The 27,762-nt window shown below is 49.9% G+C and overlaps 1 protein-coding gene across 6 annotated transcripts in view; it reads left to right on the top strand.

Moving 5' to 3' along the window:
* Positions 1–478: 478 nt before the first annotated feature.
* GALNT13 (polypeptide N-acetylgalactosaminyltransferase 13) overlaps positions 479–27,762 on the top strand; it is a 144,484-nt gene continuing 117,200 nt past the window's right edge. Inside the window, exons 1-3 of one of the 6 annotated variants that reach the window (XM_075430659.1) lie at positions 479–581; positions 16,488–16,585; positions 17,260–17,508. In XM_075430659.1, coding sequence (XP_075286774.1) covers positions 17,367–17,508 — 142 coding nt within the window. In that variant the 5' untranslated portion in view covers positions 479–581; positions 16,488–16,585; positions 17,260–17,366. Of the gene's footprint in view, positions 582–771; positions 848–872; positions 941–4,210; positions 4,253–4,495; positions 4,515–16,487; positions 16,586–16,660; positions 16,757–17,259; positions 17,509–27,762 lie in introns of those variants that run through there. The other 5 variants (XM_075430660.1, XM_075430662.1, XM_075430661.1 and 2 more) reach the window with 5 other exon arrangements.

The following is a 27,762-nucleotide window of genomic DNA, read 5'->3' as shown; positions in this document are numbered from 1 at the left end:
CCACCGGGCGTCTGAGCGGAAGTACCAACACTCTTCATTAATCTAATTAATGAATTAATTAATCCCTTCATTGAGGGACTGTGCCCATTCTGCCCCCCGTTTTCTCGACGCCTCCCTCCACGGGGACCAACAGGCCACGAACCCCCAGGAGCTGGCCGCGGCCCTCCAGACCCCCCCAGCGCGGAGCCCGGGCGGAGGGGCGGCTTTCCCCGGGACCCCCCCGGTGCGGGGGCGGCGGGGCGGCCGGATCGCCTCACGGCACAGCCCCCCCTTCCCCCTCAGTAAGGCGAGGAGCCGCCCCCCGCCCCTGCCCGCCCGGCAGCCGGCACCCCCCGCGGCGGGGACACCCACCCCGCCGCCTCCCCGCTCCGCCGGGCCGGGCCCCAAGTATCGCGGGAGCCGAGCGGTGCCCGCGCCGCCGCAGCCGTTGGGCGGAGCGGAGCGCGGAGCAGCCGCGGCCGCGCCCGGGGAGCGCCGTCCCGCCGCGCCTCGGCGGCCATGAGGAGGAGGAGGGCGGCGGGGCCGCGCTCTGCCCCGGGCGGGCGGCGGCGCTGCTGAGCGCGGGGCCGCGGCCACCTCAGGTACGCGGGGGGGGGGGGAAGCCTGGGTAGGGCGGGACGCGTCCGGTCCCGGTCCTGGTCCTGGCGGCGCCGACCCCAGCGCGGTGCCTGCCAGAAGCGGGGGCCGCCTCCCTCCCCGCAGCCGCGGCTCATTCGCCAACTTCGGGTGCGCGGCGGCGGAGCTGCCCCCCCTTCCCCCCCCCCCCTCCGAGCCCGGTGGAGCCGTCCTTCCCTTCCCTTCCCCAGCGGGGTTCTGCGGCGGGGAGAGCTCTCCGAGGAGGGGCGAGGTGCGACGGCGCGGGGTGCAGCCCCGGACCTGCCGGGGGGTTTTTTCCCCCCACCGAGGAGCCGGTTTTTGGGGTGTGGGAGCGCGTTTGCGGGTAGGGACGGAGCGGGGCTGTGGGCTCGCCGTGTTTCGGAGCCGGCGGCTGGGGTTCGCCTGAGAGCGGGCGGTGGGAGCCGGGGTCTGGCAGGAGAGCGCAGCGGAGCCGGAGTGAGGGGGGGTTCCTCAGAAGTCGGGGTTCCGGCTGCTTCCCCAAGAACCGGGTTAAAACTTCCTCCGGGCTGGCGGAGGATAAAAGTTCATTTTTCAGGTTTCGACGCGGAATTTTTTTTTATCGATCTGAAACGGTAAAGGCAAAAAAAAAAAAACCACGCAGCTGGCGTTGTTTCTTCCAAGGAGCCGGGTGTTTGGGTGCTGGTGGGTGGCTGGAGGGGAGGCTGCCCGGGGCGGGAGGAGCGGGGCGAAGCCCTGCAGCTCGGGTGGCTTTTGGGGTGGCCTGCCTTGGGTTTTCCTCCCTTGCGCCCTTGGGTGCCGGCGCGGCTGATTCCCGGTGGGCCCGGCGCTCGCGAAGGTGCTGGGGCTGACGAGGACAGCTGAAAAATATTGCGTGACTTCAAAAGTGGGACTTTATCCGTTGATGTTTTTTAAAATAGGCCCGTTACTGCAAGATTTGTTTTTGTTTATAAAAAGAGGTTTTGGGTGGCGTTAAAACTAATGTGGCGTAAATTTAGATTCCCCTGGGATTAGTTTTTCCGAGGTTGGGAAGCGATAGCTTTACCGAAGCAGTGTTCTGAGAAACAAAACGTGCTGTATCTTCCCGTCTTTGTGCTCGTACACCAGCCATGAGCGTTTCCAAGTTCCCGAAGATGAGTGTGCGCTGTCGGGAGATGCTGATGCTGGTAAAATAGGGTGGAAAGCCCGACTCGCAGCCTCCCGTCTGACTGCGGATGAGCTTTAAGAACACACTGGTGTAAACAACTGTGCCTTTCGGGCACGGAGGAGGACTGAAGGGGAGGAGGTAACCCTACGTGGTTCTGGGATTTCTGGCTGTTAACACCTGCGTCCCGCCTACCCTGGAAAAATCTGTGATCCTTCCTGAACGTTCGGGAAGAAGAGAGGTGACACATCTGTTCCCACCATCCGTACTCCCAAGAACCCCCTTCCTAGGGGAGAATAGGTTGGGAAAACATTCTCTGGCAGCCACAGCAAAAGCTTGTGACCGGTTTCTGTTTGGGAACGTGCAGGATCGGGGTGCGTTACTCTCCTTGTGATGTGAAGTGCAGTTGCTTTGGGTTGAGGCAAAATACAGTAGAGAATTGCCTAACCCCACTGCCAGACGACAGAAAAATTAAGGCCAAAGAAGAAAAGCAGAATCGCTTGGAAACCTTGTAATATTTTTCTATGTGAGACACAATTCTAGAGGGTTTTGTACATTAGCAGGTGAATTCAAGATAATACATTTCCTGAAAATACGGGAGAGGTGAGTTCCATTGGGCTCTACATCACTTTTATGAACATAGGAAAATACAGTTTGGTTTTTTTTAAATCTAATACAGTGAGAGCTGTGCGCTTTTAACAAACCTGCTTGCTTCGAAAACTTGGAGATAAGCTTTAAAAAAAAGGATTGAACAGTGCATATTCTGATAGTTTTGTGATGATCAGTGTTAAGTTAGAGTAAGTAAGATACGACAGCTTACTGGTTGTCAAAAATGGCCTTCTCAGTATTCACAAACTTTGCTTTTTTCAAGACTGTTGTGCTGTTAGACTGGCAGAAGTGAGGGAGTTCTGATTTCCCAGTGTTAGAAATGAGTTCGTTTGGCCTCGGTGCGTGGAAAAAGGAATCAACAGGTCCCTCTCTTCACCAAAGAGGTGAAATACGCGCTTGCCATGGGCGCAGCCGCCGGTTTCCTTGGCGGGCACGTCCTCCTGGCCGATGCCTTCATTTTCCAGACCGATTTTCAGGTTTGGGCTGGTGGCTGCTGCGCTGCGGCCGCTCTGGCCGTGACCCATGGGTGGACGGGTGTCCATCCCGGAGGTCACCTCTCCGCTTCGTGATGCAGAACCCTGAGGAGCTGCTCTGACAAACAGGACTCGCGCAGGGGGGCTGTCCTGCGGGAGGCAGTGGCCGTTGCTTTGGTGACGCTCTGGTTCCAGCTCTTTGAAGTTCTGGGTTTGTAGTGCTGCCTTCAGGCACAAAAACCTTCGTCCGTGTGGCCGGCGGGGTTGGCGCAATGCGAGGATTTGGTTATTTTTCGTGGCGTCTGTGCCGGCAAGCCGAAGGCTCATGGGGAAACCCTCTGGTACATGGCTGCGGCGCCTTGGGCTGCGTTCTTCCTCAGATGCGTGGCCCCAAGCTCTTCCCCTGTGATTCGAAGATCCGGTAAGAAAAACCTCACAGCACAATGTACACTGCTCAGCAGGGATTCTTTATTGCGGCGCCGGGCACATGGGGGATTTCTCCTCCAAACGTGCACGCCAGACACCCTGTTGCTTCAGGTTAAATACAATCACACAGGTCATTATTCATTATATTTCTAGGAACTAATTAGCATATGTAAATATCTTTCACGCATGTCTGTTAGTATCTTTGGGTGGTCTTCCGGGGTCCCAAGATGAAGGCCCATCCTCTTCATCACGCTGTTCACTGATTGACATTTGTTTCTGTGCAAACTCAGTTCTAGCATCACGTATATCATGTCCTTCAGGTTGTTTTGCTCCAGTCTTGTTGCTCTCTTGGTGCCTCCTTATCTCTGTAGCTTGGCGCATTTGCCCTCCCAAGGCTGAGCTGTCTGGAGTAGAGTTATTTAGGAGTCTCTTTTATCCCACAATTATCCCAATTATTTGCTGAGAATCAAGACCACTTTTGTTTCACTTAATTATTTTGTCTAACGACTAAGTGATAGCTTGTGCCCATGTCCTTCCACTACATTCCTTAATGAGAAAGCAGGGATTAGTGTAACAGTTATATTGTTAGATCACTATGCATGCAGAAATACAAGTTACAGTACTAAAGACTACTAAAAACTAGAAAATATTAAGGCTTTTTGTTATAGTTTCACATTTCTTACAATCCTCTCTATCACCTGGTCCTTGTGCCGCTGCCTGGCTTGCTCCAGCGTTTTGTTCTTGTCTGCAGAGCTGGAAAACTGGTCCTGGCTGGTACCTGTCAAGTCGTCAATACCACTGAAGTACTTGTTACTTTTTCACTTCGCTGGTGTGTGGGAGAGCACCCACCATCTGAAAAGAGAATAAATATAGTCGGGTTAGTCTGCTAATTAGCTGTGACGAGGCGGTGTGGCAGCTTGTGGGGGATACCTGCCTGCCAGGCGGAGGGGAGGTTGCTGGGGAGAGGGGAGGAGAGGGCGATGCCCGGTCTGGCTGTCGAGCCGAGGAGAAACCTGTGAGGCTGGTGAGTCCTCCCGTTCGTTCGTATCTGTTACCAGATGGGCTGCGCTTTGGGGGAAGAATGTTGGGAAAGGAAGGACAGGAGGAGGAGTTTGTGTTTCTTCTGTGAGCTTCCAATACTTTAGAGCACCTGGGGTTGTCTTCTGATATTTGGGTATTGAGTTTATGCCCATATCCTTTTAGGGTCTTTTTTTTTTTTTAGTTGGCTTTATGTTCTTGATGCTTTGTGCCAACACATCGGTAGAAGCAGCCTGGTTTACTACAAGGTGAGTATCTGAAGGCACGGACTTTAGAGGAGGGAGTAAACCCAGATAAATTCTTCACAAATTTGACATCGCTTGCACACTAAGTGGCTTACAAGGAGGTGGCTCTGAACACAAAAAGCTTTTCTTGTCTGGTTATTGGGGATGTGGTGCTTTGAGGAATCGATTCTGGGAGAAAGCTAGTCCTTGCCTGACTCTAGTCTGAACAAAGCAACGCCAAGGAAAAGGTGAGCTTTTCTTACAAAGAAGTTTGGCTGCATGAATTAGCAAGTCGTTTCTGCTTTAATTTCTGAGTCATGGGAATGCATTTTAACATGAAGAATAGGTCTATTTTTAAATGTCAAGCAGCCTATTTCAGGAAAGGAGGGAGGGGGAGAAACTAATTCTTAAAACACAAAACAGTGGATAGCTCTAACTACTGAGACCTGATTTCCTCCACCCCCCCCCCCTTTTTTTTTTCTTCTCTTCTTACTAAATGTGAACGAGCTTCCTGTATTGATCTCGGAGATTGACAGTTCTAGCATTGGAAGTTCTTCAGATAGCTGTACATGAATTAATAAACTGCTTATGGTATCAAATGATGATTCACGGTTTTTGGAGAGAGTAGTGTGTATTAAGGTTTCGTTAGATCAATCTAGTAATAAGATTCCTGTAGGCAAAATATATTTAAATATATTTATTTTGGAATTAAGGTATGCTTTAGAAATAAAGGGTTGGAAACCTTAACAGTTTTTAAAACAAGATTGGCTCTTTGGTTTTTTGACTATAATTGCTCTTGTAGCAGCTCTGATAAATTTAATTTATAATGCGATGTAGCACATTTTACACAAAGTGTAAGCAGTGGATTTAGCTTGTTAGATCATATTCCATGATACCATGGATGCAGTTAGGTTTTAATAGAGTTTTGTCAGTTCACGCTGGCTAATTGCCATTCGGTGCAGTACTGATTCTGCAGCAGAGGTTGACAAAAATAATAACGCCAAATCTTTCTGTGGCTGGCCCTTAAATATTGTTGTTGTCTGGTTTTACTCCTGCAGCTTCAGTGAAAGCTAGGAGCAACAGTCACATTCACTCTTTGATTTATTAGAGGTAAAGGCTGGAAATTTTAGATTTCAGATGAGCTGAACTCTGGTCTGCCTTCTGTAGGTGTGAAAAAGACGTTTGTGATCGCTCGTATTTCTGCTCGGGAATTTTTTCCAGCGAACTTCTCTCTGATTGCTCTTCAGCTGAGCTGCCCATCTTCTGCAGAAGCCAGATCCAAATGGCTCTGACAGGGCAGATGTGTACCAGAGGTCAGTTCTGAAAGGCTGAAGCACTACCTGAGGGCTTTACGGGTGCTTGTACTGCTGAGTTGTGTTCATTTTTTCAAAATTCTGACTTCTGCTGCTGTCGCAAGCGCAGCGTTCATTAATATGTACATCACTTGCGTGTCAAATGTTGCATTGTAACAAGGATTTGTCAACAGCAGTAATTTAATAGGTCTGAACTGAGTGGTTGATAAAGCAATCTGGTGTTCTTCTATATAGTACTCTTGTGGTCAATATCACGACAGTATCTGTGGCCATCCTGAGGTTTCTGGTTTTTTGCCTTTAGTCTAAATTCTTTCAAGTATGTGTGAGAGAAACATTTGCAAGGCTGCAAATTGAGGTGCTTGCTAACGTATAGAGATGTCAAACAGGATACTTTTCAGTGCTGACTGAGGTGTTAAGTCGCATACCTTGAAAGAACAGGTCTACGTGACAAATAACAGATTCACTTGAAAATGCAGCATGCCTCAGTTAAATAATGAAAAGCCAGGAAATTACCACTGGAGTCCTAACGGTAATGTAACTCCATCCACTTACTCATCTTTCTAATGCGCCTGCGGTCTGGAGGCTGCGTGCAGTGATGGATACGTGCCCCAAAAGGTCAGCCAAGGGAGTTTTCTGCCCCCTCCCCAGCAGTGTATTTTTTTCCCCTCTCAGTCCTGTTCGTTTAGAGCGATGTGAAGGCAGAGAGGAGGAGTTCTGTCTGTAGTTTGGTGCTGTGGGGAGGTGTTGGGGAAATGGCCTCTGTGGAAACGTGCAGCCGTATGCGGTGATATTTAATCCAACCCATAGCACAAAACACCCGTACAAATGACAGACCCTCGGGAACAGGCATTTTTGATTCTGCTTTTTGAACCACGAAGCACTGCACCCGTGACACGTGCTGCTTAGCTGCTGTAAGAACCGTGGTGCTGCCTGGAAGGAGAGCTCTATCCCTTCTCCTCTGAGAAAGAAAACTACCATAGTGGCAGTGCAGGTATGGCTGGGGCGTGTTTCGCCGGTTTGGGTTCTCCACTGCTTCGTCATCCTGTCGGTTAAAGCTCAGAACCTGGCTGAGTGTCTGCTGACCCGGAGGAAGCAGCAGGTCTCCTTTTGGAGGAGTGTGGCCAGCAGGTCAAGGGAGGTTCTCCTCCCCCTCTACACTGCCCTAGTGAGGCCCCATCTGCAGTGCTGTGTCCAGTGCTGGGCTCCCCAGTTCAAGAAAGATGAGGAGCTGCTGGAGAAAGTCCAGTGGAGGGCTACGAGGATGAGGAGGGGACTGGAGCATCTCTCCTATGAGGAGAGGCTGAGGGAACTGGGCTTGTTCAGCCTGGAGAAGAGAAGGCTGCGAGGGGACCTTAGAAATGCCTCTAAATATCTGCAGGGTGGGGGTCAGGAGGAGGGGGCCAGACTGTTTCCAGTGGTGCCCAGCGACAGGACAAGGGGCAACGGGCACAAACTGAAGCAGAGGAAGCTCCAGCTGAACCCGAGGAAGAACTTCTTCCCTCTGAGGGTGCCGGAGCCCTTGCCCAGGCTGCCCAGGGAGGCTGTGGAGTCTCCTTCTCTGGAGATATTCCAGCCCCGCCTGGCCGCGGTGCTGTGCCCCCTGCTCTGGGTGACCCTGCTTGGGCAGGGGGTTGGGCTGGGTGACCCACAGAGGGCCCTGCCAACCCCTCCATGCTGTGATTCTGTGATTTCCTTCTCCTGGAGACAGGCATCAGGGTGTTAGTGGGGTTCCCGGGTGTTGGTCACCCGGTGGGGTACTGCCTGCTGCATCCCCCCGGTCCCACGCCGTCTCAGACGCTGCGGGCTCAGTGCCGGGGGAGGCAGGGGGAGCCGGCAGCTTCCAAAAACCAAACCTCTTCCCTCCGTGAGAGCGAGCCCCAAAGCTGCCTGCAGCCTGGAAGCCAGGCCGGGGTCGCGAGCTACGCGTGCCGCGTCTGCCGGCGGATGGGGAGCGTGGTACCCAGGGGAGCAGCCCCCCGGTCGCTAGGCAACCGCTGCCTGATGCTGCGCCGCTGCACGCGGTGGGTGCGTGCAGATGTGGCCACATCTGGCCTCTGCCAGGAGGTGTAGCATTCCTCCTCGTGTCCCATGCACGGTGGATTAAGCTGGAGCTTTATCAGGCCCTAGCTCCTGTAGGCACTTCATTAAGCTTTTATGGCTAACAGGAAGATCAACGTTGGCTTGAAAAGTGTCATTCAGCTCCATTTTAGATTTCACTCTGTGAGAATCACAGAATCACAGAATAGTAGGGGTTGGAAGGGACCTCTGTGGGTCATCTAGTCCAACCCCCCTGCCGAAGCAGGGTCACCTACAGCAGGCTGCACAGGATCTTGTCCAGGCGGGGCTGGAATATCTCCAGAGAAGGAGACTCCACAGCCTCCCTGGGCAGCCTGGGCCAGGGCTCCGTCACCCTCAGAGGGAAGAAGTTCTTCCTCCTGTTCAGACGGAACTTCCTGTGCCCCAGTTTGTGCCCATTGCCCCTTGTCCTGTCACTGGGCACCACTGAAAAGAGCTTGGCCCCATCCTCCTGACCCCCACCCTTCAGATATTTGTAGGCATTTATAATGTCCCTTCGCAGCCTTCTCTTCTTCAGGCTGAACAAGCCCAGTTCCCTCAACCTCTCCTCGTAGGGGAGATGCTCCAGTCCCCTCGCCATCCTCGTAGCCCTCCGCTGGACTCTCTCCAGCAGCTCCTCATCTTTCTTGAACTGGGGAGCCCAGAACTGGACACAGTACTCCAGATGGGGCCTCACCAGGGCAGTGTAGAGGGGAAGGAGAACCTCCCTCGTCCTGCTGGGCACACTCTTCTTGATGCACCCCAGGATCCCATTGGCTTTCTTGGCAGCCAGGGCACACTGCTGGCTCATGGTTAACCTGTCGTCCACCAGGACACCCAGGTCCCTCTCCGCAGAGCTGCTCTCCAGCAGGTCCACCCCAAGCCTGTACTGGTGCATGAGGTTGTTCCTCCCCAGGTGCAGGACCCTGCCCTTGCCCTTGTTGAACCTCATCAGGTTCCTCTCTGCCCAGCTTTCCAGCCTATCCAGGTCACGCTGAATGACTTGTTTTGTTTTGAAACAGGGCTTTCGTAACAATAATAATTTGCAGTTTGTGTCCTTTCTTACCCAAGCATCTAGAGGTTGTTAGTCAGTTCTGGCGTTCCTGGGAGTGTAGATGGCTAACGCAGGGCGCTGTGCGCGGGCTGCAGCAACGCGGGTTTGGGAGGTCCGGTTGAGGTCAGAGCAGTTTTCATGTTAATTTGGAAGATGTAATCACAGTTCTAGGATATAGGTGGACTCTAACTGTGCTTCTGTATTAAATCACTAAGAGTGCCGAGTGATAAATCAGGCAATTCTTCTGATGTTCTTCGGAGGAACTTTTGTAAACAGTTTATTTCTGTCTCGCTCAAGGATTAGGACACTTAATTCATGCTGAGCCTGAAGAGTGACGGCAGATTAAGGGGCCGTTCAAGGATGTGCTCGTACTGATGTACAGAAACTGGCCGTCTGAAAACGCGTGGAGATAAAATTCCAGCTTCTTCTGAATACAGTTTTTGCGGGTGGTGCTTGAAGCGCTGCTGTGCGGGACTTCCTCTCGCCCCCACGCCCGTGCTGCTGCAGTTTACGTCTCTTAAGTCCACACCAGAGCCTGAAATTGCCACAAGTCTCACTAATGAAACGTGAAGACAGAAAGCAGCTGGAGGAGCCTTTTGGTCTGTGAGACAGGTGGATGCTCCTTGAGGGAGCCCAGATCAAGACAGTCATCAGGCACGTGACACAGAGCCGCGTCCAGCGCTTCGGCACGGTGTTACTCTGGCTAGAAGCTTTCCGTTAACACCTTAAACGAAATTTTTATGTGTGGCTTATTTGCAGATTTAATACTTCTGGTCCATTAGGTCAAAAGACATGAAGATGGTGCTTATCACTTAACCGACCACGCTTTCGCTTAGGCAGCTTTCATCTTCCTCTCTCTTGTGTAAGTGTTGCCCAGTGTGCCCAGGGACAGACTGGAGCTGGCGCTTGCAGGGTGGGTGCCGATGCTGCCGGAGCGGTGTCGGAGGGGAGGGATGGCTCCGAGCGATCGAGGCAAGCGAGACCTGGGACTGGTGCCTTCTCAGCACGGATAGTAAAAAATACTGGCTCAGGAACCGGGGCTTTTGTTGAATCGCTGCACTAGCGTGGGCTACGTGTCCAGCTTTGAAGAGAGTCACAGGGACATCACCAGGGGAGCAACACTGGTGAATGCTTCTCGAAGTCTTGGCCTCACTCTGTGCTCCCAGAGCGGGTAATATTTTTTTTTTGTATCTCACAGAGATATTGTGAAAGTGAATCAAAAGCTTTCGAGGCAACTGGATAGAGCAGTGATGAATGCCGTGGCTTCGAGCCCCTGAGAAAATGAAATACTGTTCATTCTGTGCATGGCTTGGCTGGTAAGAAATAAATAGGGCATGGGGCTGTGCGGTGAGTGACAAGAAGAAATACTGAACAGTTGCTTCGTTTTACCAAATCTGATCTGCTGTGCGCACTCAGTGAAAGTGGGCTCTGCAGAGGGTTTTTTGTTTGGTGTTTTTTTTAGTACCTAAGAAAGACAAGTCAAGGTTTTGCAGCTATCTTTAATTCTGCCAGTTTTTCAGAGCTTGGATTTGCAACCTCCATAACATTCTCTTACCACAGCATTTTATTGTGGCAATTTTAGGAAAGGCTGGCAATGCAGATGATTTCTAAATTTGCATGCTGTTTTCTGTGATAAAACCCTGGTTTTATTGCTTATAACACTGCCAAACTGCAGTTCTTTGGGGCAGGAATTTCCCTCGCTTTGTTGCCTCCAGATACGATTTTAAAATTAGCTTCGTGCTTAGAAGCGGTAGCTCGAGGACCCCGGCGCATTTACTTTCCCCCTCCTCCTGAAGACCTCAGAATCACAGAATCACAGAATAGTAGGGGTTGGCAGGGACCTCTGGGGGTCACCCAGCCCAACCCCCTGCCCAAGCAGGGTCACCCACAGCAGGCTGCACAGGACCTTGTCCAGGCGGGGCTGGAATATCTCCAGAGAAGGAGACTCCACAGCCTCCCTGGGCAGCCTGGGCCAGGGCTCCGTCACCCTCAGAGGGAAGAAGTTCTTCCTCATCTTCAGCTGGAGCTTCCTCTGCTCCAGTTTGTGCCCGTTGCCCCTTGTCCTGTCACTGGGCACCACTGGAAAGAGTCTGGCCCCATCCTCCTGACCCCCACCCTGCAGATATTTAGAGGCATTTCTAAGGTCCCCTCTCAGCCTTCTCTTCTCCAGGCTGAACAAGCCCAGCTCCCTCAGCCTCTCCTCGTAGGGGAGATGCTCCAGTCCCCTCCTCATCCTCGTAGCCCTGCGCTGGACTCTCTCCAGTAGCTCCTCATCTTTCTTGAACTGGGGAGCCCAGCACTGGACACAGTACTCCAGATGAGTTACTCGGTGTGTTGAGAGGTTCCTTCCATGCGTGGCTGCTGGTGAGCGGGCCGTGCCGTGGCTGTCCCCGTCGCGATGTCCGTCGCCGGAGCTGCTGCGGGCTGTGCTCAGCCTGGGCGGGACGGTGGAACCAACCCATCTGTTTGAGCGCAGGCGGGAGGAGAGCCGAGCTGAGCAGAGAAACGGGTACATGGAGGCAAGGCGAGAGCCAGCTCCTCGGAAAAGGAGGCTGGAGTTAGGGTCAGGGGGGGGAAAATGCAGGACGAGGGAGGTTCTCCTTCCCCTCTACACTGCCCTGGGGAGGCCTCATCTGCAGTGCTGTGTCCAGTTCTGGGCTCCCCAGTTCAAGAAAGATGAGGAGCTACTGGAGAGAGTCCAGCGGAGGGCTACGAGGATGAGGAGGGGACTGGAGCATCTCCCCTACGAGGAGAGGCTGAGGGAGCTGGGCTTGTTCAGCCTGGAAACAGTTGAGAGGGGACCTTAGAAATGCTTATAAATATCTGCAGGGTGGGGGTCAGGAGGACGGGGCCAGACTCTTTCCAGTGGTGCCCAGTGACAGGACAAGGGGCAATGGGCAGAAACTGAAGCAGAGGAAGCTCCAGCTGAAGATGAGGAAGAACTTCTTCCCTCTGAGGGTGCCGGAGCCCTGGCCCAGGCTGCCCAGGGAGGCTGTGGAGTCTCCTTCTCTGGAGATATTCCAGCCCCGCCTGGCCGCGGTGCTGTGCCCCCTGCTCTGGGTGACCCTGCTTGGGCAGGGGGTTGGGCTGGGGGACCCACAGAGGGCCCTGCCAACCCCTACTATTCTGTGATTTTGTAACTGGTGATGGGTCTTGGGAGGCGAGAGGAGGAGGAGGCACCCGACAAGAAAAGACTGCCTTGCTTCCCATTGCGGTGGCAGTGGGGTGCGGAGGCAGAGGACAGAGGGGACAAGGCGGGAGGGGAGCGGCAGAGCAGCCCGGGCTGGGAGGCTGGAACTGGGGTGGGCTGGTGGCAAGGCTGGGGGACAGGCGGTGGCAGGAGGTCCCGATGCACATGTGCTTAGGGAATGACCCTACGCTCCCCAGTTCTGGCTCTTTGTGGGCTGGGGGGATTTTTTTTGGTTTGTTTTTGGGTTTATTTGAGTGCTTGGGCTTTCAGTGGTCCACGCAGCGCTGCGGTTTGCCTCGCGTGATGGGAATCGAGTCGTACGCGTTCAGACCGAGCCTTCGTACGCGAGTGGCTCGCGCTGCAGGAGTGAGCAGGGCAGGGGTGCCTGTGCTTGGCAGGACGGGGCAGAAAACGTTTAGCGTGACTGCTGTTACAAGCACAAGTCTGTGCTGAAGTTTTGTATTTACTGCTAAGAAATCTTGGAAAAACAGCCAAAGAAAACAGGCTGCTGTTTTATTTTTGTTTGCTTTTTCAGTTAGCAGCCGTTATATCTAGTTCTTGGTTTAAACCCTTACATCTGATATTTTTTTAAAGATATTAATTACATTATCTCTTAAGGAATTGTAATAAAAAGCATTTATGGGGACTGAAAAGCATTCAAAATTCACAAAAGTGTGGACGGAAACACGGAGGCTTTTGCAGAATTGTCCCCAAATTGGTGTGAGGTCATCTGGACCATGACTGAAATTTTTTTCTGCTGTGTTTTACGTTATCTCAAGTTGGAGAAGGAGAACCTTGCTCCTATTTGCCTAGCCCTGGCTTTGCAGATGTTTTAATTCTAATGCTGAAAATGCTGTCCTGCCTAGTCAAAATGATGGTGGAATTTTTACAGAAATGTAAGATTCAGCTAAGGGGAAGAAAGGGAGAGAGGAGACACTTCCATCTTGAAACATAGCTAGGGTAAAAAAAAAAAATTAAGTTAGAAACTTTTATTAAAAAAACATTCTGTCTGAAACTATTTTTTCAAATTCAGCTCATCCACTTGACTGAAGAAAAAAAGACCAATTAGCCTACCTTGGTGATGTATGTGTATCCATTTGGAATTCAAGATGCCTGGATTTTTGCTAATTTTATTAGTTCAAATAAACCCTAATTGAAATATAAGCTGATGTGGGGGCTGTGCGTGGTGAGGCGGCGTGGAGCCCCGGCGCGGGCTGAGCTGCGCAGCCGCCGAGTTGTTAGGGGTGGTCCCTGGCTCTGGTGTGCGCCTGGCTTCGTGCGTCCCCGAGGAAGGGCTGGGAGGGCGGCTGGCACCAGGAGCCCGTGCAGAAGACAACTGGTCCCCCTGCAGCCATGTGGTCTGCGTTCCTCATCCAGCTGAACGAGTCGCGGCGTTGCCAGCAGGAACCTCCGAGCCGCAAGCCACCTCCTCGGTGATGCGCCCACCGGGTTCGGCCCCGAGACGGAGCCTCTGCTACGTCGTCCCAGCGCTCCCTCCCACTCCGGATAGATAGCTCACGTACCAGGAATTTGGAATTTGCATTCCCTCTGAGGGTGACGGAGCCCTGGCCCAGGCTGCCCAGGGAGGTTGTGGAGTCTCCTTCTCTGGAGATATTCAAGACCCGCCTGGACGGGGTCCTGTGCGGCCTGCTGTAGGTGACCCTGCTTGGGCAGGGGGGTTGGACTAGATGACCCACAGAGGTCCCTTCCAACCCCTACTATTCTGTGATTCTGTGATTCCAGGAAAAAATGGAGCCCTTTGCAGCAGCCTCCTGCTCACCCCAGGTTGGGTTTCCTGATGCTATCTGTGTGTACGCTTGCAGAGGAACCACCTGGGACCGTGCGGGCTGCGGCATTGCGGTGTCTGCTGGCGGTTTTTCTCCCAGCAACAAAATACTTCATTTAACTTCTTCCTTTAAAAAAAATGGTATTTATGGGGTGTGAAGAGTAGAAGGCTTGGTTCTTCACGGCTGGTAGTCCCCGTGTTTGGGGCTGAAGGTGTCTCGCAGCGGGCTGCCCTGCCCGTTCCGCGTGGGGAGATGCCGCGCGTCCTCGAATTAGCCGGACTTTAAAAGATTAAAGCAGGTTTTATTTTTTGAAGAAAGGAGAGGGGTATTGAATCGAAATGTTAACTACTGTAACAGAAGTTTGTGCTCGTGGCTGCTAACTTTCTAGCAGGCGGCTGCACCACCTGTATTCGGACACGCGAATCACAGAATCACAGAATCACAGAATAGTAGGGGTTGGAAGGGACCTCTGTGGGTCACCCAGTCCAACCCTCCTGCCGAAGCAGGGTCACCCACAGCAGGCTGCACAGGACCTTGTCCAGGCGGGTCTTGAATATCTCCAGAGAAGGAGACTCCACAGCCTCCCTGGACAGCCTGGGCCAGGGCTCCGTCACCCTCAGAGGGAAGAAGTTCTTCCTCGGGTTCAGCTGGAGCTTCCTCTGCTTCAGTTTGTGCCCGTTGCCCCTTGTCCTGTCGCTGGGCACCATTGAAAAGAGCTTGGCCCCATCCTCCTGACACCCACCCTTCAGATATTTGTAGGCATTTATAAGGTCCCCTCTCAGCCTTCTCTTCTCCAGGCTGAACAAGCCCAGTTCCCTCAGCCTCTCCTCGTAGGGGAGATGCTCCAGTCCCCTCACCATCCTTGTAGCCCTGCGCTGGACTCTCTCCAGTAGCTCTTCATCTTTCTTGAACTGGGGAGCCCAGAACTGGACACAGTACTCCAGATGAGGCCTCACCAGGGTGGTGTAGAGGGGAAGGAGAACCTCCCTCGTCCTGCTGCCCACACTCTTCTTGATGTACCCCAGGATCCCATTGGCTTTCTTGGCAGCCAGGGCACAATGCTGGCTCATGGTTAACCTGTCGTCCACCAGGACACCCAGGTCCCTCTCCGCAGAGCTGCTCTCCAGCAGGTCCACCCCAAGCCTGTACTGGTGCATGGGGTTGTTCCTCCCCAGGTGCAGGACCCTGCACTTGCCCTTGTTGAACCTCATCAGGTTCCCCGCGAAGGCGGGGAGCAGGTAGCTGACGCGCCGTGGCAGCTTCTGCACGTACTCTTTGTTTAGAAACTGCACGGCGTTGGGAATAGGAGGTTTTTCCAGTCGCCCGGCTATGACTGCTACACTGCACTTCTGGGGTTTACTGACTTGTGGTAAAATGAGAATTGATGATGAAAAAACTTCTGCTGGATTATGAAGAGCTGGGGGAGGAAGTGCCTTTGGATCTCCGTCTGAACCCGAGGAAGAACTTCTTCCCTCTGAGGGTGACGGAGCCCTGGCCCAGCCTGCCCAGGGAGGCTGTGGAGTCTCCTTCTCTGGAGATATTCAAGACCCGCCTGGACAAGGTCCTGTGCAGCCTGCTGTGGGTGACCCTGCTTCAGCAGGGGGGTTGGACTGGGTGACCCACAGAGGTCCCTTCCAACCCCTACTATTCTGTGATTCTGTGATCTCAGCTGGTGCTGAACAAATAGCCATTCTGCTCAACGGTGCAAAAGCCAAATGCGGCTGCCGTGGTGACAGAGGCTGCATGGGGGGATCGACACTTCAGCTGTTTCTCCTCTCTTTTTTCTAATAAAGATCTCTGTTAATTGGTTTTTTCTTTGTAATTTTCTTCCTATAATTAAACTGTTCCTGCTGACTAGCATGAAAATGAATTGTGCTAACCTGAAACGTGTATTCTTGAGCCCTTGAAAATTTAGATCAACTGGCTGTGAATCACGTCAGCAAGAAAATGAGCTATTGGTTGTGTTTATATTTAAGACAGATGGAAAGCTTTATTAATGATTACATAGTGAAATAGCGCTTCAAGAATAATCTGAAAAACTATATTTAAATCATTCCATCTCTTCTATCTCATTGGTTCAAACGACCTGTAATTAAAACGTAACGTAAATTTCTCATAGGTGGGAATTATTTAAAAGGGAAATGACCTCCTGTGGAAGCTCCCTTGGCACTATTTTTCACCTGGTAAGCTGCTGTTCAGACAAGGAGGGAAATTGGAGTAGCTGCCTGGTTGTCACCGCCCTGCGTGCCGCGGGAGTAGCCCTGATGGCCTGCTGCTTGGGGAGATCTCTTTGGGAGGACCGGGACTGCGTCGGACCCAAAGCCCCGTCTCGGGGCGAGGTGGTGTGCGGGGGAAGCCAGGCTGGGAACGAGGAGTTAAACCAGGGAAGTTACCCGTGGTGGTTCTGCTGGATTGGGAAGGTGAGGGGTTTTCAGGGCTAAGATGGAAAAATGCTTGTGTAAAACTACATTTAACTAACGTAGGTAGGTTAAAATGTGGACAAAATTTCCGAGAGCTTTATTTAATTGTGAGAAACTTCATGTTCTAGAAAAGACCGTCGAGTGATAAGAGCTTTCTGCTGTTTGTTTTCTTTTATAGGCTGTTGGGAGGTCACGCGGCGGCTCAGAGCTGAGAGTGCTTTGGGAGCATGGCCGAGGCGCAGCTCCCGACCCTGCCCTGGAATGCAGCCCGTAACGGTGAGCGTTGGGTTTTTTACATACACTCACTTAGCCTGCAGATCTGCGCTGAGAGCAGGCGTGGAGGCCCTCCCGCTCAGCTGCTGCTGACCCAACTTACTGCTGCAGGCAAGAGCCTAAATTCATAGAGGAGTGACTGCAGCGTTCTTTTGCAAGGCATCTTCGGTGGTGGTAAGGCAGTGGTCAAAATTTTTCTGCAAGATAATAATTAATATGCTGTTAGTTTTCAGAGGCTGTAGTTGAAATAGCATTATAAACACATGACTTGAGGAACATGAAAAGGTCACTTTTCTTCTTTGGGTTAAGATATGTCTAATGTTCAGTAAAACGATGAATATCGGTTAGCATAATGTTCAGTAAAATAATGAATATCGGGTCTGTTAGCACTGCTTTGTTGTCTTTTTGTGTAATCTTTATTAAAATTTATTGCAGTGCGTGAAGGGTGCATATCGATGGCAGGTGTTTCTGAATGAAGGCTGGTTCTGTAGGCTGTCCATGACATGCAGGTCAAAATGGTTGGTCTTCGTAGAAGGATGGGAGCAAACAGAAAGTACCTGCACGCACGGAAAGAAACAGATACTTTAAACATCTCCACTCTGCACTTACCTGTAAATTTGTCAGTTCAACCTGTGTGTATGTGTTAGCTAATGCAAACTTTTTTTCTTTGCTTGCAGTGGGATGCGTGTCTTTGCTTCCATGTCGGATTTTAACTGTGGGAGTTTGACAGAGCTCGGTGACTGCCATCTTTCCTCGGCGTTCGAGCTCGAAACCGAGTAAAGCAATGAGGAGATTTGTTTACTGCAAGGTGGTGCTAGCCACTTCGCTCATGTGGGTGCTGGTGGATGTCTTTTTACTTCTGTACTTCAGTGAATGTAATAAATGTGATGACAAGAAAGAGAGGTCTCTGCTGCCTGCTCTGAGGGGTAAGTGCCAAGTCTCAGCTGTCTTTGAAAGTCATAGATTTTTTTTGGACGTGTTTGGCCTCATGTGTGTTCCTCTGTACTTTCTAAATTATTTTTCCGATTCAGACAGTCGAAATACCAGGTTATGAAGTACTTTGTTTCTGTAGTGCTTTAGTGGTTTCTGAATTACTTTGAGTTATCTTAGTGTTTGACCTTTGCTATAATGAAGCCTGAGTCTTGTATGTTTTCCTCAGTGAAACTAATATAAAATGTCTCCGATATTTGTGGAAGAGAAAGCAGAGGTAAATATATTACGAACCCTTTTCATCAGAAGTCGTTTGACCTATAAGAGAATTGGTGCTTTATGTTTCTTTTTGCCTTTGTAAAAGATACTTACTTGTAAGCTTGCTTTTACACTCTTAACTCTGGCTGGAACAATCGTTTTAAAAGATACTTGGATTCCCTCTACCATATGAAAATGTTAGGATCGAGTCTCAAATGCAGCTGAAGCAGAGATTCTCGTCTCACGTCAAGTATTTTTAGCAGTGCAATTTACTAAAGTGGAGCTCATGAAAACTGGGCCTTGACAGAAGCTACAAGTTTTCAAGTTGGTGACTGCTAATTTCCAGAGCAGCCGGTCGCGGGGCAGATGGCGTGCGGCCGCGCATCCGGGAGGTGCGAGTAGCGATTGCGAGGAACTTCAAAGTAACCCGTGGAAACTGGGACGATGGCTCCCGGCTGCAGCTAGGGCTGTGAATCTGTGGGAAATTAGCATCCCGTTCCTAAGGGAGGGTAGGTTCTGCGTGTGGAGGAAGGAGGATCCTTGGAATCTCTAATAGGATTGGAAGAAGATTAATTTTAACTAGCGCAGCTGCCTTCGTAACATGTTTGCTGTTGACGATAGGCAGAAATGGTGTCTGAGGCTGTTCCTCTCATCCTGTGTAGGTGCGTGTGTTACACCACTGATCCTCACTTTTGTCCCCAGGATAAATCGTTCTCATCCTTTTAAAAGCACTTCAGGGTTATGGTTCAGTCGAGCTGGTGACTCTGCAGTAATTCGAAATGAGAATACCGTTCAGTGATGGGTTTGTCACGTGGCAGCCCTTACTCAAAATGTGTCTGGAGGACTTCGCTTTGACCTTCCAGTCATATAAACAGCTACATGGTACTAAAAAATAATAAAAACCCCAATTATTTTTCCGAACAAAAAGGATATTGCTGGTTGTCATAGGTGGTTTTTCCTCCCCCCCATACGTAATTAAATCAGTGTGTTTCTAAACAAATATTAGGCAATTATCTGGCATACTGTGAATAAAACAACCCGTTCTACCTATACTGTCAACTGCAGAAAAGTGATCACAGGTTCTTTGAAGTATGCATCGAAACTTTCTCAATTTACTACATTTTGTGAAATGTCTTTAATCGGTTGCATTTTTTGCTATGTAATTGGGTAATTTGTAAAGAAAAATGTTACGTATTAGAATGATAGATTTTATTTGAAGATTAACAACTTTTAAGCCAGTCTAGGCTGAAAAAAAAGTACGTAGGCACGTGTACCTGCTACCACCACTCAAATTTAAATGAAAACGTCTGGAACTTGCGAGTATGAATTCACCTTTTTGACACTTTTTTGTCAGCACAATACTGTGCAATATTGGACTTTTATTTTGAATTACTCTGTTGCATTTGAGTACTTGAAGTGACTTTTTTTTTTTTACATTCGACTTACTGAATCCTCTGTGCTGTGCTTGTTACACAGAGATGAGGTTTGTGTTTAGAAAGGTGGAAAGGAGCACTGCTGCTTCTTGCTCTGGGTTTTGAGAAAGAAGTTGTATTGAATATGTAACGTTGTTTCTACTTGGAAGGCTGGCAAAAGAAATATTGAGTCTGTTAAATATAATAAATATTGAGTCTGTGCGTATTCCCCTGTGACCCCAGAAGAATATTTGATTATAATACTCTTTAATAGTTTTGTAAAAGGTACGTAATGTTTGGGGACACTAGCACAGTTTTACTGGAAGTTGATCGATGGCGTGTCTCTTTTGCGAGATTACTGAAATTCTAGAAGGCTTCTGCCACAAAGGGACATAGTGGGAAATAGCAGAGTTCATCTGCTTTCTCCTGAAGTCTTTGAATGGTTGTTTAAAAGGGGTGGGGGAAGCCAATACTGCGAGTTTAAAAACATGTCCTTCGCCGATACCTCTGCTCCGCTGGGTGACCTGCGGAGTTGGATGCCAGCAGTTCCAGCAGACAAGAATCACTGAACGTTCTCCTTTAAAAGATTTCGGTTTTAGGAGGACATTGTTCAGTAGATGAAGGCTGTTAATTCACTAAATGACGACTAGCATAGGTAACTGCAACAAACCCAGTTTTTCTCTCCGGCAGTTGTAACTGAAGGTTTGGTAACTTAGCGGGTGGTTTGTGGGGCTTTGGGCGAGTATATCCACAGGCTTGAAATACTCTACAGACCGCTCCAAGTAAGTGTATGTGCTCTGCAGTGAAACTTCTGTTCCAGTCCACTAAATTCGAAGTTAATTTGTCTGACGTTGGGGTTTTTCCAACGTCCTAAATATTTCCTGTTTTATCAGATAGTCATGTGTATTGCCATGTCAGTATGCATATTTGAAAATAAAAAAATCTAGAGTAATTTTTTGCTTTGTTACAGAGATTTAGCAAAATGTCTTCATTTATTTCTGCTGAACCTATGTGTGTTCCGGTGGAGTAATTGGAAAATTTTTTTTTTTTTAAACTTCTGTAGCTTCCAATCCAGCAGACTACTAAAACCTTTTACAGTAAGTACCGTGAGCTATTATGATGGAAATGAAGTGTAGCGCTGCTTTTTTGCTGCAAAGTTCCTGCATGGGTACCATCACCTTTGTCTTATTAATAGTGTATTTATCAGTCTGTGAATACCACTAATTGAGAATGTAGATTATCTGTAAACATATAAAGCAACATAATTACAGTATTTCCACAAGGATATTAAAAAAGACAGAGCAAGAGTCAATATACTAATAGAACTTTAAATGGGACGTGGTAATCCGGTATTTGAAGTCGCTTAATCCATCATGCTCATCGTTAATTAGAGGAAGGATTCTGCTTATGTAGAATGGCGTGTTTAGAGGTGGGAGAGGTAAGCTTGCCTGCAGTTTTCACTCGTAAGTATTGCAGCCTTCCCATTCTCGGAGGCTCCTTGCATCTTCCAGCAAGCCACACAAAAGCGTAGAGATTTCCCTGGAAACTCGAGTTTTACCTGGAATTTCAGGAGGTTTAGAGTAGGTCTGACCCTGCCAACATTGCTCAGAAGAGCTGTAAGAGGGGTGTAGGTTTTATGGAGAGCATCACGTTGAGCAGAAGCTGGGTCTGGCTTCTCCCCAGATGGAAATAAAATGCCTGTTGTGTAGTGGATAAGGGGACAGGGCAGCACTCAGCAGTGCTCCTGACAGGAGAGCGTGCTCTGGGGAGAAGTCCTCCTCTCTTTCCCTTCTCGGCTGCGTGGCCCTTCCTGCAGAAGCAGGAGCCAAAGCCCACTCACGGCTTTAAACCACCCAGAGCCAAGGCGCACCAGGCAGGAGTTTGCTTAGACAGGGCTTGGAAGGGAACAAACAGGCTGGCAAGTCCAAAAAAAGCCACGTGTCCATAACGCTTACCCCGTAGCGTGTGTGCACGAGGCCTTCAGGAGCGTGGCACTGAGTAGGCTGATGGGAGGCACAGCGTAGCCATTGCCTGGCTCCCGACGTCTGTGAGCGTTCACGATGTGTTGTGTTGCCTCTTGAAGGACCTGCACTGCAGCCCAAGCCGGGCAGGAATTCGGCATCGCATGGGAGAAAGCAGCGCGTGGTTTGTCAGGTGCCGACTCGTCTCGGGCGCTGCTGCTCCGTCTGGGTGCAGGGTGTGTTGGGTGTTTGGCTTCCAGCGGAGAGCTGTGCAGCTCGGTCACGCTCGGTGCTGGCAGCAGTGACAGCTCTGTTTCACATCTTTCTCAAGGACAAGCAAGGAGCTACTGGAGAGAGTCCAGCACAGGGCTACGAGGATGAGGAGGGGACTGGAGCATCTCTCCTACGAGGAGAGGCTGAGGGAGCTGGGCTTGTTCAGCCTGGAGAAGAGAAGGCTGAGAGGGGACCTTAGAAATGCCTCTAAATATCTGCAGGGTGGGGGTCAGGAGGACGGGGCCAGACTCTTTCCAGTGGTGCCCAGCGACAGGACAAGGGACAACGGGCACAAACTGGAGCATGGGAAGTTCCAGCGGAACCCGAGGAAGAACTTCTTCCCTCTGAGGGTGCCGGAGCCCTGGCCCAGGCTGCCCAGGGAGGCTGTGGAGTCTCCTTCTCTGGAGATATTCCAGCCCCGCCTGGCCGCGGTGCTGTGCAGCCTGCTCTGGGTGACCCTGCTTGGGCAGGGGGTTGGGCTGGGGGACCCACAGAGGTCCCTTCCAACCCTGACCATTCTGGGATTCTGTGACAGGTGTTTGTTTATTGAAAGCTGGTGCTCTCAGGCTCTGTCTGTGTGGGAACCTGTCTGGTCGTGTTCAGGGTACTTGGGCATCAGTGGGCAAAATGACAGAGAAGTGGAAGGGTCGCTGCCCGAGGAAGGGCTTGCAAAGGCCATCTTTCTCGTGTTGTCAACTGATCGTGTTCAATCTAATACTCCTAGTTCTTCTGAAATGTCCAGTGCTCACAGCTGGCAGGACAGGATGCTTTCAGGTCTGCGTGCACAAGCAGTCTTGTTTTTATTAAAAGCAGAAGTCTTTTATATGCACAAACTAGAAGCCTGTTTACTCAGCACACTGAGCTTACAAGGAAGGAGATGTATAAACCATACTGGAAGGCTATTAAATTCCAAGCTGCGAGACTAAAAGGGGTCTTGTGAAGAAGGTGTGGTTTGTGAAAGCTGAAGCCATCGTCCTGTTATTTAAACGATGGCTGGAGCTTTTTCTTTACTGCTTCTGTTGTCTTCCAGCGATTTTGTGTTCTGGGCTCCCCAGTTCAAGAAAGATGAAGAGCTACTGGAGAGAGTCCGGCGGAGGGCTACGAGGATGGTGAGGGGACTGGAGCATCTCTCCTACGAGGAGAGGCTGAAGGAGCTGGGCTTGTTCAGCCTGGAGAAGAGAAGGCTGCGAGGGGACCTTAGAAATGCCTCTAAATATCTGCAGAGTGGGTGTCAGGAGGACGGGGCCAAGCTCTTTCCAGTGGTGCCCAGCGACAGGACAAGGGGCAACGGGCACAAACTGAGGCACAGGAAGTTCCGTCTGAACCCGAGGAAGAACTTCTTCCCTCTGAGGGTGCCGGAGCCCTGGCCCAGGCTGCCCAGGGAGGTTGTGGAGTCTCCTTCTCTGGAGATATTCAAGACCTGCCTGGAGAAGATCCTGTGCAGCCTACTGTAGGTGACCCTGCTTCGGCAGGGGGGTTGGACTAGATGACCCACAGAGGTCCCTTCCAACCCCTACTATTCTGTGATTCTGTGATTCTGTGATTCTGTGAATACGTTCTTAGCAGCTCCAGAAGTCTTGTTCTCCGAACACACAAATGAAGTGCTTTTGAACAAATATTCGGTGCTTAATCCTAAAAAGCTGAGAGAAGGATTTTACATCTTGCAACGAATCCGTGAATTGTGTATATTACTGATGCTGTCGATATTTGCCTACATACATCATAACAAAGCCAGCTGCCACCAAGGCCGTGGTAACGTGTCTGGTGAGATGGCCTGAGCATTGCAAGGCAGGCACTTTCTGGAAGACCAAGCAGGCGCCTGCAGGCGACTGGTGAGAAGCTCTCGGCAGAGCTGTGTGTCCCTGAAGACCCCACTGCTCATCTGTGCCCTGCTGTCCCACGGATGGGGATCACTGTCCCACGGACTACACCCGCTGGTAGTAAAAAAGCTACAGACCATTTCTAAGCCAAGGCAATTTAACAGCCTGGCATCTTAAAGCTTTATTTTATTTTTCCACTAACTGGGGTAATTCTGAATGCCACAGGACCCCTGTTTCACTGTTGCAGTGGCCTCCTCCTTACTGCAAGCCCTCGCTGTGAGCCGAAGGAAGACCCTCACCCCGCTGGGTGAGATGCTATGAGATGGTGAGGAGTCCCCAGCTCTGCTGGGACCAGCCCGTGTGTGTCGGCAAAGCGTCCTCGTCCAAGGTGCAGCTTCCCTCGTGAAGCTGCTGGTGGTGGGAGGAGGAACATAACTCTGGAAAAATGGAAAGAGCTTGTCCCTTTTGGTCTCTTTGGCTATATGCGTGGCCTTCCACCCAGAATCTCAGATACTCTTAGAGAATCGTGTCGTCCCCCAAGTTTCTGTCGTGCCAGGAGGATGTTCGGTTTATGGGGCAGTGGTTGAGAGAAGGAGGATCTTAATTCATCTCTAGGCATCTTCTTGTCAGGAAGAACACGTCCTGGAGTCAGAGGGCTTTGTGTGCGTTTGTTTTGGTGTTTTTCCTTCGTTCATGGTTGAGGAATTTGAAGTGGAAAAGGACTTTACTGCAGTAAAACCTCTGATCTTTAATTTCAAATTCAAATACGTTAGTTGAATTTAGTGTTTTCTGTTTGGAAAGCTGTCTTTGAAGGCAGTTGTTGTTGGCAGTTTTCAGTCCAGATTAAGAGTAAAATATGTAGTGAGCTTAGAGGAAGTGAAATATTGGTCTCTACATAATAAAATGACCATGTGCTGTGCTCAAAACAGTAAGTATAAAGAAAATGTGATTAATTAAGTGTAGATGAGTAATGAGATGAAATTGTAATTTTGAGTGCTTGTCTTTACAGTGTGGATAGTGCTTTTAATGCAGCTTTGTAATGTCAGTGTATGCTTGAGATTTTCATGAAACGGTGACCAATCTTTAATATTAGCGTATAATGCTTTAATGCAGGTTTTTGTTTCTGTGTTGTTAACTACATTCTCAAGTGCTACAAAAAGAATTTGTCAAGTCGGTAGAAATTATTTTGAAGAAAACAGTATGAGGGAGGTTCAGTTATTCAAATCCTGTAATATGTTTTTTCAAAGAGAAAAGGTCTGTGTTATGATCATATAATGCAAGTGAATAAAACATTTGGATGCGGTAATAAAAGTTTGGGGTTATGGCCAAGTTTAGCAAATAAGGCTTTCATTTTGGTAGTTTCCATAGTAACATGTTTATCTGTCAGATTACTGTATCCATCGGACTGTCTGCAGTAACAATGGTCGTGAATATTTTTAATAGCATACCATCAAGATTTAATAGATGGATGGATGAGTATGTACATTGCACTGAAATCTTGTCACAAATTTGTTGACAAATGAAATTTCAAGTGCCAATTTGGATATTGTGGCAACACATTAAGTTTATTTATAGATCTTCATCACACAGTTCAAGAAAAACTCATTTCTGAAGCTTGAGGGAAAACTAGCGTAGCAGACGTGCTTTCCTGATTCTAAAAACTTAAGAGTAATAAATGGAGGCTGTCTCGCTGCGAGGTGTGCTGCTCGCTGGTTTGGACATGCAAGCTCCAGCTGGAAAACGCCGTATTTTCAGCGGGCTCCCATCTGAGGACACAGGGACAGATCTTTCTCACTGTAGTGACACTGTTCCGTAACTTCCAGTTAACTTTTGTTGTTGGGTATTTTAAAAACTAGACAGGAGAATGATTGGCAGGCTGTTGCAGCAGAATGAAGGACGCGTTGGTTGCGGGATGGGTCTCGGTAAATAAGCAGCTTTGAAACTATGCTTTGTGCCTCCTGGGAATGGTCTTTCTGTTGTACTTACTGCTCTTTGTGAGCTGGGCGATACCTCCCTAGTCTGTCTTTGTGGCTGTGGGTCCTGCATGAAGCAAGTGAAAAGGTTGACAGATACTAAATAACCTTTTCCCACCTTTGGAGAAGAAGGAGAAGAAACTCCAGCAAAACCCAGACAGTATCTCAGTAATTTCTGATCTCCTGAGAAAGAAATAACCAGCCACGTGGTCTGGAATTCCTTGGTTTTCCACGGTTCCACCACCAGAAGTTTCTGATGCTCCCTCAGCTCTGCAGGTGCCCTGACTGCGGCCTGAGATAGGCCAGTCCCAGCCTTGCTCCGTGCCACCGCGATGGTTATGGCTGCGATATTGGAGGCTGGTTGTGCTTCCCATCCGTGCTGCTTTTAGGAAAGACCAGCAGTGTTAGAACAAAGAGGAACTTGTATTTCTCTGTGCCATACCCAGGAGACAGCTCCTGCATCTGGCAGTTGCCCTCAAGGGATCCAGTTTAAAAAGGAAAACCACAAAACCCAGAAAACAACACCACCACCACCCCAACCAAAACATGGGTTGTGTGAGTAGATTGTTCGTGGCCATCCTGGCGTGTAGAAGGTGGTGTTGACTGTTAGGCACCGTACTTTGCCGTGAAAGTAGGGTAGGAAGGGAATGATGTTCTCCCAAGTCCTCAAGCTCCCGTGGAAGTCCGACCGCACAAAGTATACTTCTCACATTTTTGTGTTGCTTGCCTAATTGTTTTTGTACACATGGGCTTTATCTCAAGGTTTATTGTTGAAAGTATTTAACCTAAGAAATAGTTAATGCACAAATCTGAACGATGAGGTAAGAGTGAACATGTACAGTGTATTTACACTGTGTATGTATATGTATTGCACAGTAGTGTGGGCAGCAGGGCGAGGGAGGTTCTCCTTCCCCTCTGCTCTGCCCTGGTGAGGCCCCATTTGCAGTGCTGGGTCCAGTGCTGGGCTCCCCAGTTCAAGAAAGATGAGGAGCTACTGGAGAGAGTCCAGCGGAGGGCTACGAGGATGAGGAGGGGACTGGAGCATCTCTCCTCCGAGGAGAGGCTGAGGGAACTGGGCTTGTTCAGCCTGGAGAAGAGAAGGCTGCGAGGGGACCTTCGAAATGCCTCTAAATATCTGCAGGGTGGGTGTCAGGAGGATGGGGCCAAGCTCTTTCCAGTGGTGCCCAGCGACAGGACAAGGGGCAATGGGCACAAAGTGAAGCAGAGGAAGCTCCAGCTGAACCCGAGGAAGAACTTCTTCCCTCTGAGGGTGCCGGAGCCCTGGCCCAGGCTGCCCAGGGAGGCTGTGGAGTCTCCTTCTCTGGAGATATTCCAGCCCCGCCTGGCCGCGGTGCTGTGCAGCCTGCTCTGGGTGACCCTGCTTGGGCAGGGGGTTGGGCTGGGGGACCCACAGAGGGCCCTGCCAACCCCTGCCATGCTGGGATTCTGCTGTCCGCAGCATCACACGCGTATACCTGACAGCGTAGACATGCTTAAGCTGTCGAAGTTGCTCAAGCCACAAGTCTAGTGAAGGCCCTGCCCCCTCACTCAGCCTTCGCTCCCACCCACCGAGAGGTCCTGTAGGACCAGAAAGGTTTGTGGTTTTTTTTGTTTCCGTTGTGTTTATACTGCTTAAGGGTTTAGTGTAACAGCTTTGCTGAAAATTTGGCGAGGGAGAAAAAAACGTCATTGCTTATGTATGTGGTGTTATGCAATATTGTTAGTAGTTCGGTGGTTAAAATGAAGCAAAATTTTTGATACCTTTCCAAATAATAGGGAAATCTGTCAATCAGAGGTTGGTAAGAATGAACAATGTTAGCTTCATTATACTTTGCTGACATTCAGACTGCCTTCCTTATCTTCAGCACAATGAGCGCTCTGTTAGAGACCGGCGAGAAGATCTTGGAGATGCTGTCGGGGGAAACTTTGACTTAGTTACAAGTGTGGCGCATGCTGTAGTGGTGCTGAGAAGCAGATACATTTTCATACTGCAAACCTGAATTTTTTTAATTGTAACTCAGCATTTTTATACATCACATGGTCCTACTGTAGAATCTTAACTGCCCGGTCTTCTGAGCTGAATTGTGATTGGAATTTCAGTGTAGAAATACCTAGGGGAATTGTTGAGTGGATATTGAAAACTGCAGGCTTACATTGCTGCCAGCGAACACTGAAGTACTGGAAGGTGTCAGAAGTCCTTTCCATCTGTAGAAGCTGACAGAAAAGTGACATGGTAGTGACATAGTGGAGATGACGTTCTCCCTTGCTGCCAAGAGTCGGGTAGCTCTAGGGCAGCGTGTGGTAGGACTGCATTTTACAGCTGTCCAGGAACTTGCAGTCGTCAGTCCCTGCAGTATTTGTTCAAATGGGATACTTTCCCCCCCCCCCCCCGATACTTTCAGGGTTTTATAATGAATATTTTAGCTTTTTGGCCGAAGTTTCAGAAGTAGATTGTTGGTGGGAAAAGCTTGCATGGGTCTCTCCTGAAGGTATGAATAAAGTATCGTTAGTTGTACGTAACACCGCGGGTGTGGAGTGAGAAGGGTATGAACT

This window comes from Opisthocomus hoazin, chromosome 9, assembly GCF_030867145.1.
Source record: "Opisthocomus hoazin isolate bOpiHoa1 chromosome 9, bOpiHoa1.hap1, whole genome shotgun sequence".
In the NCBI taxonomy this organism is placed as follows: domain Eukaryota; kingdom Metazoa; phylum Chordata; class Aves; order Opisthocomiformes; family Opisthocomidae; genus Opisthocomus; species Opisthocomus hoazin.
The sequence above is the reverse complement of the archived record's forward strand: the minus strand, read 5'-3'. Positions and strand labels throughout refer to the sequence as shown.